The sequence below is a fragment of the Orycteropus afer genome, unplaced genomic scaffold (assembly GCF_000298275.1).
Source record: "Orycteropus afer afer isolate SDZICR_OR568_19922 unplaced genomic scaffold, OryAfe1.0 scaffold00074, whole genome shotgun sequence".
Lineage (NCBI taxonomy): Eukaryota > Metazoa > Chordata > Mammalia > Tubulidentata > Orycteropodidae > Orycteropus > Orycteropus afer.
This window is the reverse complement of record NW_006921661.1, coordinates 5,178,110-5,188,556: the sequence shown is the minus strand read 5'-3', so window position 1 is coordinate 5,188,556 and position 10,447 is coordinate 5,178,110. Positions and strand designations below refer to the sequence as shown.

The following is a 10,447-nucleotide window of genomic DNA, read 5'->3' as shown; positions in this document are numbered from 1 at the left end:
CTTTCAGCTTGAGAAATGCTGAACATGTTCTTCCCTTTTGGTTTTCTAACTCCAGGTCTTTGCACATTTCATTATAATAATTGACTTTGTCTTCTCAAGCTATTATTTAAAATCTTCTGTTCAGCTCTTTTGTCTTGTCATTCCTTCCATTTGCTTTAGCTACTCGCCATTCAAGGGCAAGTTTCAGAATCTCTTTTGACATCCATTTTGGTCTTTTCTTCCTTTCCTGTTGTTTTAATGACCATTTGCTTTCTTCATGGATGACGTTCTTGATGTCATCCCACAATTCCTCTGGTTTTCAGTCATTGGTGTTCAGTGTATCAAATTTATTCTTTAGATGGTCTCTATATTCAGGAGTAATATAATCAAAGTCATATTTTGGCTCTCCTGGATTTGTTTTAATTGTCTTCAGCTTCAACTTGAACTGGCATATGAGCAGTTGATGGACTGTTCCACAATCAGCTCCTGGCCTTTTTGTGGCTGAAGGTATTGAGCTTCTCCATCACCTCCTGCCATAGATGTTGTTAATCTGATTCTTCTGTACTCCATTTGGTGAAGTCCACGTGTATAACCACCCTTTGTGTTGTTGAGAAAAGGTATTTGCAATGAATAAGTCATTGGTCTTGCAGAATTCTTTCATGCAATCTCCAGCATCATTTCTATCACCAAGGCCATATTTTCCAACTACTGGTGATTTTTCTTTGTTTCCAACTTTTGCATTCCAATCACCAGTGATAATCAACACATCTTGGTTGCATGTTCGGTCAATTTCAGACTGCAGAAGTTGGTAGAAATTTTCAATTTCCTCATCTTTGGCTTTGGTGTTTTGAATAATAGTAGTATGAACTGATCTTCCTTGTAAGTGTATGGATATTATCCTGCCATTGGCATTAAATATAAATGGTCTAAATACCCAAATTAAAAAACAAAGACTGTCCATATTTGATAAAAAAGAAAAGCAAAACCTAATTAAATGTTGTCTATAAGAAACCTACTTCAAATATACATATATATATATATATAAAATAAAAGAGTAGAAAGAGATACATCATGCTAACACTAACACTAATCCAAAGAAAACTGAAGTTGGCTATACATAGAACTTTCAATTATACAGAACATCTTCAGGGCCATAAAACAAAGGAACACAAAAGAATTAAAATCATGCAATCTACAATCTCTCACTAAGACAGAAATAAACTAGAAATTACTAACAGAAAGATAACTGGAAAATTCCCCAAAATTTGGAAATATGTAGAACACATGTAAGTAAATGAAGAAATAAGAAGAAAAATTAGAAAATATTTTTAAATGAATTAAAATGAGTCTATAACATATCAACATTTGAAGCATTGCAGATATAACAGTGCTTACAGGGAAAGTTACAGCATTAAGCATTCACATTAGAAAAGAAAGTGTCTCCAATCTATAACCTAAGCTCGTTATCTTAAGAAATAGGGAAAGAAAAGCAAATTAAACCCAAATTGAGTGGGAGAAGTAAAATATAATCAGCAGAAATCAGGGAAAAGAAATATCATTTAAAAAAAGATGAAACCAAAGGTTATTCTTTAAAAAAAAAATTAATAAAATTGATAAGCCTAAGCTAGACTAACAAAGATAAAAAGATAAAATACAAATTGCCAATATTAGGAATGAAAGAGGGTACATCACTATAGATACTATAGAAATGAAAATGATAATAAGGTGGTACTTTGAATAACAAAATCATAGCATGTCACAGACATGGAAACCCAAACCAAACCTAGCTGACTGCTATCAAGTTAATTACAACTCATAGTGACCCTATTGAACAAAGTAGAACTGCCCCATAGGGTTTCCAAGGCTATAAATCTTTACAGAAGCAGACTGCCCCATCTTTCTCCTGTGGAGCAACTGGTGTGTTTGAACCATTGACCTTTTGATTACCATCTGAATGCCTTAACCACTGTGCCACCAGAGTTCCTTTAAGGGCATGGAATTTAGGCTAAATACTTCCACTGGGCAAATCTGTGACCATTTGAGCACCAAGATAACCAAATACGGTAATAAATTGTAAGACACTGAAAAGTAAAAAATTAATCTATAATTCCATACTGATAATAAATAGGTGCTTAATGAATGGAAAAAGGAGGGCTCTTTCTTACAATAGAATACCAAGTCCTGATTGATAAATGTGTAGAGAGTACTGTTGTTGTTGTTATGTGTCGTTGAGTCGGACCTGACTCATAGCGACCCCTCCTTGGGTTGCCGAGGTAGTATCACTACGAAGTAGAGTTTGAAAATTATTATTTTACAACCACTGTAGTAAAGATTGATTCAAGCAGAAGTCACCAATCAATGTGAAATGTAGGGAGAATTTAGATAAGAAGCAAGTTCTGTGCTTGGTCTTAAAGACATCTTTGCTTCAAGATGTGATACCCTTAGTAGGACACAACATCAGTCACCTAGTATTTGAACTGGTAGTACATAACCTGAATAACCTCGAAAGAGACTGAGCACACCATTGCCTCAATATTACTCTTTTAAAATGATTTAAATAATTTAGGTTGAGTTTTCTGAGGTATCTTCATATGTTATTCTCTAGCTGAGCCTAACTAAAAAATCAGTCAGTTTTATTCCAGAGCCCACCCCAGTATACCTGGGCTATATCCCACTGCCACTGAGTCGATCCTGACTCATAGTGACCCCCATTGGGTTTCCAAGGCTGTAAATCTTTATGGAAGTAGATTGCCCATCTTCTTTTCACAGAGCAGCTGGTGGGTTTGAACCACCAGCCTTCTGGTTAGCAGTCATATCCCTTAGACATTACACTACTGGGCTATATATTGCCTTTCAGTTAAAGGAAAAAAAGGACTTGAATGTTTTAGGGAGATGATGCCAATGTGCTATCTAAGGCCTTGATTCTGATAAAGCTATATAGAAAAACAGTGGCCTCTCAAGTGAGTTCTTTCTGGTTTTGGATTTACTTTTTTTATTTAGAAATCATTTCACACTTATTAAAATGTAAGAATAAGAAGAGTGCAAAGATTACCTATATACTTTGCCCAGACTTAACTTTTAACATTTTACCCTATTTATTAGCTGGTTAGAATATTGTTTTAAATTTAGCTTTCCTTTATGCCAAATTGAAAGAAGAATTTTTTGTTACTGTTTTTTCTTTTTTTTAATGTAATAATTTGTCCTAAAGAGTCTTTAAAACTGAGGAGGGTACACACATTTGTATTTTGAAACTCAGCTGTCTTGGGGCCTATTTGTGGTTTTGCTGGAACTCTTAGAGTTGAGATAGCCTAATTTATCTAGGACAAAGAATAATATTGCAAATTTCTGTAGTGGTGAAAAAATTCACATGGTTTCTGGTGAAAGTATGTGGGGGGAGGGCAGGTATGTCAACCTAATGATTATGAAATCATTGAGGTGAAGATTTGGGAAGAAATCATATTGGGACTAAAGAAGATAAGTAAGGAGCTCTCGTGGTGTAGTGGATAAGGCATTTGACTGCTAACCAGAAGGTCAGTGGTTCAAACTCACCAGCCACTCCATGGAAGGAAGATGAGACCATCAACTTCTATAAAGATTTACAGCCTCAGAAACTCAATGGGGGTCACTGTGAGTTGGAATCAACTCCATGGCAGTGAGTGTTCCTTGATTAAGTTTCACTTAATGGGGCAGAGTTCCCAACTTACTGAGCATTCAGATATAGTTGAGAGAGAAGAGTAGGGTGATTAAAATATATTGATAAACTTATTTCTATTGGTCCGTTTAGTGCTGAGGTCCAAGCTCTGTAGTTAGGTTAGTTAATTTACCTCCTGTTCCTCCCTGTTGTAGGAGGTATGTAAAAGAAGAGTTTAGGGTACCTTTTCCTATTGGCCCACAATTCACGAAACTAAATTCCTTATAAAACCTGGAACTTTAATGTGTCAGGGTTTAAAAAAATAGTTTTTTGTGCTTGAAGACTTCTGTAGTTATAATAGGGCCTGGATTGTCAAGGACGTAAAAAGTTCTCATTTTCTTAGAGTAAGAAATGTAAAAGGATTTTATGACCACAGAAGGGAAGTTCCAAAACATTGATATAAACACAAAAATCAGCTGTATGAACACAAATACTGTAATACTAAAGCAAGTTCCAAAAGGAAATTGAACATTCTATAATGAGATTAGGGTCTGGGGATATCAGTTGGTTAAAGTGTGGAATATTCACATAATCCACATCCATAAAATTGAATTATTAAATATTAAATGTAACTAAGACTAGCTCTGGTAGCATAGTGGCTAAGGCACTTGACTGCTAACCAGAAGGCTGTTGGTTCAAACCCACCAGCCACTCCCCAGAAGGAAGATTGGGCAATCTACTTCTGTAGTGATACTGCCTCGGAAACCCAAGGAGGGGTCGCTATGAGTCGGGTCTGACTCGACGGCACATAACAACAACAACAAGACTATCTAGCAACATGTAAAAAGACTTTGACATAATTAGGAAACATCAGAATACACATTTTTTATATATTATACTTGTAACTAAAACTACTTATAATTGTGAATAAGACATATAATGCACTCTGCTGCCAACAGAAAGGTTCCCAGTGACATTCAGGAGAAAGGTCTGGTGATCTCCAGATTAGCTGTGGAGCACAGTTCGCCACTGACACACGTGGGGTCAGCCATCCTGATTTGGAATGACCTGACGGCAACAGGTTTAATAGTTGTGTTGTAGAGGTAAACACGCAGGTGATTTTTCCTGCTCTACTCTTTTGCTCTCAGTAATGTTGTATAGCATTTATGATCAAAGGAAATTAACTTCTTTTTCTAAAATTGTCTGAATTTTGAAATCTTGTCAGGATTCTTTGGTTAGCAGTTCAGAAATGTATGGCCAGAAGAGAGGCATAGACTCCTGCTCTTGGCTCCTGTTAGAGACAAAGGCCTGGAAGTTTTGCTTCCATAAAGATTACAGCTGAAAAAACCCAATAGAGAAGTTCTGCTCTGTAACACATGGGGTTGCCGTGAGTCAGGGACCAACTTGACAGCAGCTAACAACAGCAGTAACAGAGATTGGACTTGTGTGGAAATTGAACCTCTCGGGAAACTTACTCTAATTAATCTCCCTAGAAGTCCTCTAGACCCAACCGCATTGCCTTGAACTCTGCTTGTTTTCCTCTCAAACCCAAGGGTGGGCCCTGTCTGTTTGTGACTGAGTATTCAGTCCTTTCTGCAGTGCTAAATCTGGAATTGTCTCTTTCAATCTCCCTCCAGGAAGCGCATTTTCAACTGAACACCTCAAGCTTCAACTCCAAAAGGAATCTTTAAATGAATTGAGGAAAGAGTGTACTGCACAAAGGTAAGCACAACTTTGAGAATAATTGCTGTGAGTATTGAGTTTACTGTGGGGATAACATTTGGAAAAGTAGCATTCTTTCAGAATTGCTGGTATTAATTTATATTCCACACACCTCAGTGTCATGTTTATTTTTATTAAATATGTGCTGTGTGCTGTGCAGAGTCCCTGGGTGGTGCAAATGATTAATGTACTAGCTGCTATGCAGTAAGTTGGAGGTTCAAGTTCCGCCAGAGGCTGCTCAAAAGAGGCGAAGATGATCTGCTGACAAACAAGCCGTTGAAAACCCTTTGGAACACAGTTCTGCTCTACCACACCCTGGGTCTCCATGAGCTGGAATTGACTAGACAGTAATGGGTGTTGATGTACTTTGTACTGTGCTAGAGGCCAGTTATGAGAACTCCCAGTACATAGTCACAGTCGGAAACATGAACCTGTTCTTCCAGTTTCCTAAACCTCAGCACCATGGCTTAATCTTTGAATCCTCTCTTCCTCCTGCCATCTACATGTAGTTTAGCTTAGAGCTTTTCTTCAGATTCAGTCTTCCTTCTAATTAGCTCAATTGGATTACCTCCACAGCTTCCTAGGTTATCTCAGTAACATCAGTTTCTCCATCTTTCTAGTTCATCTTCCATGTTGCTTTCAGACTTCTCCACTTAAAATACCATTTTTACCGTATCATTTGTCTGCTTAAATGGTGATACTTTTGCTTAACTTTCTAATACTCTTCAATAAATTGACACTATGTAATTGCACTTTAAATTCATTCTCTCCCTACCTTTCATTTAACAAGTGCTAATAATTTTCCTTCTTATTTTCCATAGTAACTATTTGATTTGTTGCTACTTCTATGCTTTTGCTCATCTTTGCTTATTTTTCCTGAAAGTCCTCCTTTACTTCATTTTTCATCGAGAAACCTTAGCAATTGAGTATTCAAGAATGTTAGGCCTGGAAAGAATCATCTTTCCGAAATAAGACGATCATGCCATGATAGGAAAACAAGGTTCAGGGAGGTTATTACTTGTCCCAGTTCATTAACAAAGGCAGAAATTTATCTCATTTCACTTTTCAGTGTTCTTTTCATTATACCACAGCTTTCCTATTCAAGATAGACTTATGGCTTCTCCTAAATTATTTTTTATCTTAAATTGTTAACATAGCTGAGAAGGTAATTTGTTCCTGGTATCTTACTTATTGGTCATGTTTCTCAAATAGTTCAAGAAGGAGCTGGGCCATCTCATTCTACAGTTTTTGGTTTGCTCTTTTTACTCTGCTTTTCTTTTTAATGTCAGCAGGTTATTTTTTTCATTTTTATTTTAATTTTTTTGAGATAATTATGAGTGAAAGATAGAATACTATTTTCAGGAAATACCATATGGTATTCCTTAAATAGAGGTATAAGACCTTGCTCAGTTTACTTAACTTGTCTAAGTCTCAATTCTTTGTCTATAAAATGATCCAATAACACCACCTTTGTACAATAGTAGTAAAAGTTAAATAAAACCACTTGTAAAACAGCTAGAATAGAGTAGAATAATGATTTGTATTATCTGTATATCTTAGCACAGCTCTGGTCACAGACAATGGCTGTCAGCTTGATTAGTAGCATTTGGAGATAGATCAGGACTCATGGTAGCTATTATTCTTGCCTGTACTTTTGCATTTATGGTGGCATATTGCACACTATTTATTCTTTCTCTGCATCATGTATGTGGACATGAATGTTAGAAAATTAATGCTAGAAATTATGTGAGTTTTTTTTTAATGAATGTGCTTTCCTCTTTCTTATTAGAGAACTTTTTTTGAAGACTAATGCTCAGTTGACAATTCGATGCAAGCAATTACTATCTGAGCTTTCCTACATTTACCCTATTGATTTGGTAAGTTTTAAATTTTCTGAAAAGAAACTTCATTTTGAAAATATAATTTCAGTTTGAATTTTCTTCCCAATGAACAAACCTGTTGCTTTAATCTTAACAGATGCTCTGGTATAATTCATTCAGGAGCTAATATCTATTTATATTAATAATTGGATTTAATTGGCCTTAGTTTCCACAGTTCATTTTTTTTCTTTCATATATACTAGTGGTGATATGCACTCACCTTTATCTAAAAGAATGCCAAATTAGTTCTGGTTTCCTTAGGCTCTTTTCAGACAACTAAATTATCTACTACCACCATTTCCAAATAAAATTGATCAAACATACAGTCAGGATGCATTGATAGTTACTGGTAGTTGGAATGTGAAACTTACAAATGAGAAAGGATCAGTAGTTGGAAAATATGACCTTGGTGATAGAAATGACACCAGCGTTCACATGATAGAATTTTGCAAGACTAACAACTTACTCACTGTAAATACCTTTTTTTCAACAACATAAATGGCAGCTATACACATAGACCTCACCGATGGAATACGTAGGAATCAAATTTATTACATTTGTGGAAAAAAACAAAGGAGAAGCTCAATATCATTGGTCAGAACAAGGACAGGGGATGACTGTTGAACAGACCATCCATTGCTCATATGCAAGTTCAAATTGAAGCTGAAGAAAACTAAAACAAGGCCACAAGAGCCAAAGTATGACCTTGAGTGTATCCACCTGGATTTAGAGGCTATCTCAAGAATAGATTTGACACCCTGAACACTAAGATCAAAGAACAGACAAGTTTGTGGAATGATATCAAGGATATCATATAAGAGGAAAACAAAAAATAAAAAGATGGGAAAGAAAGAAAAGACAAAAATGGATGTTAGAAGAGATTATGAAACTTGCTCTTGAATGTAGACTAGCTAAAGCTAGTGGAAGAAATGATGACGTAAAAGAGCTAACCAGAAGATTTTAAAGTAAAGTATTATAAAATGTGTAAAGACTTGGGGTTAGAAAACCAAGAGGAAAAAACATACCCAGCATTTCTCAAGCTGCAAAAAATTGAAGGAAAAAATCCAAGCCTTGGATTGGACTCTTGAAGGATTCTATGTGAAAAATATTGAAAGATGTAGGAAGCATCAAAATAGGATAGCAAGAATACATAAAGTCTCTGTACCAAAAAGAATTTCTCAGTGTTCAATCATTTCAGGAGGTAGCATATGATCAAGAACCAGTGGTATTGAAGGAAGAAGTCCAAGCTGCACTGAAGGCACTGGCAAAAAACAACCCTCCAATTGACAGAATGCCAATTAGTATGTTTCAACAAATGGATGCAGTGCTGGAGATGAGCACTCATCTATGCCAAGAAATTTGGAAGATAGCTACCTGGCCAACCAACTGGAAGAGATACATACTGTGTCCATTCCAAAGAAAGGTGATCCAACAGAATTCCGAAGATATTGTACAATGTCATTAATATCACATGTTAGTAAAATGTTGCTGAAGATAATTTAAAAATAGTTGCAGCAGTACACGGACAGAGAACTTTCAGAAATTCAAGGCAGATTCAGAAGAGGATGGGAACAAGGGATACCATTGCTGATATTAGATGGATCTTGGCTGAAAGCAGAGAATACCAAAAAGATGTTTACTTATGTTTTATTTTTTTATGCAAAGGCATTTGACTATGTTAATCATAAGAAATTATGTATAACATTGTGAAGAATGAAAATTCCAGAATATATCATTGTGTTCATATGGAACCCAAACATGGATCAAGAGGCAGTCATTTGAACAGAACAGAGGAATACTGTGTTGTTTAAAATCAGGAAAGGTGTGCTAAGCAAATAACCCAAGATGTTGGACTATATGAAGAAGAATGTGGCATCAGGATTGCAAGAAGACTTGTTAATAACACACACAGATGACATAACCTTGCTTGCTGAAAATGAATATTTGAAGCATTTATTGATAATCACAGACTACGGTCTTCATTATGAATTATACCTCAACATAAAACAAAAATCCTCACAAATGAACTGATAAACAGCATCATGATAAACAAACAAAATATTGAAATTGTCAAGGATTTCATTTTACTTGGATCCATGGAAGCAGCAGTCAAGAAATGAAATGAAGTATTGCATTGAGCAAATCTGCAAAAGATTTCTTTAAAAAAAGAAAAGAAAAGATGTCACTTTGAAGACTAAGATATACCTGCTTTTCAATCACCTCATATGCATGTGAAAGCTGGAAAATGAATAAGGAAGAGTGAAGAACTGGTGCACTTGACTTATGATGTTGGTGAAGAATATTGAATATGCTGTTGCCTGCCAGAAGAATGTCTTAGAAGAGGTACAGCAGAAAGCTCCTTAGAAGTGAGGGTGGTAAGACTTTGTCTAATGTACTTTGGACATGTTATTGGGAGAAACCAGTCTTTGGAGAAGTACATCATGCTTGGTAAAGTAGAGGGTCAGCAAAAAAGAGGAAGACCCTTAAGGAGATAGATTGGCACAGTGGCTGCAACGATGGGCTCAAAACACAGCAATGATTGTGAGGATGGTGCAGGCCCAGGCAATGCTGCGTTCTGTTGTACACAGGATCAGTGTGAGTCAGAACTGACTCGAAGGTACCTTGTAACACGACCGTTTCTATTATTTACGGACAGATTCATGCAGGTACATATGCATTGCTTTTAAAGTATAAGCTTATATCAACTTATATTTATTAGTGCTACTTACAATTTTCCTGGGGTAACAGGACATTTTCAAACCTAGATTCTTAGTAAATGCAAAAAAGTAAAACTAGAATCTTTTTTTTTTTTTAGAGAACCAAATCTACTAAGTTTCCTTGCTTTCTCTTTAATGAAAATAGATTTAAAAGACTGATTTTCATAGCAGAAAGCTAATAGGATTTGAAGTTGCTCAGAGAAATCTATTAAATCCATTTTGAACTCTTCATTTATAGATAATCATTAGTCAAAAGATACTCTTCTGATAAAAATTTTAGGTTTTTTGTGGTCAATGTCATGAGACAAAGTATATGTGAACCGCTGTATGGAAAGTGAATTTGCTCTGTAAACCTTCACCCAAATCACAATAAAAATAAAAAGAGTCCACATACCCAAATTCCCACAGAGATGCTGCCCATAGCTTAAAGTATTTGCTAGGATAGATTTCAGAACAGTTTTCAGCACCTATAATCTTTGTTATACCTCTCTTGTTCCCAAAATAAACATGGTACATTT

At 35.8% G+C, this 10,447-nt stretch overlaps 1 protein-coding gene across 1 annotated transcript in view; it reads left to right on the top strand.

Annotated features, from left to right (window-relative positions):
- The window catches only part of UVRAG (UV radiation resistance associated), a 481,244-nt gene that overhangs the window by 276,146 nt on the left and 194,651 nt on the right, over positions 1-10,447 (top strand). Inside the window, exons 9-10 of the mRNA XM_007941031.2 lie at positions 5,248-5,332; positions 7,122-7,209. Coding sequence (XP_007939222.2) covers positions 5,248-5,332; positions 7,122-7,209 — 173 coding nt within the window. The remainder of the gene's footprint in view (positions 1-5,247; positions 5,333-7,121; positions 7,210-10,447) is intronic.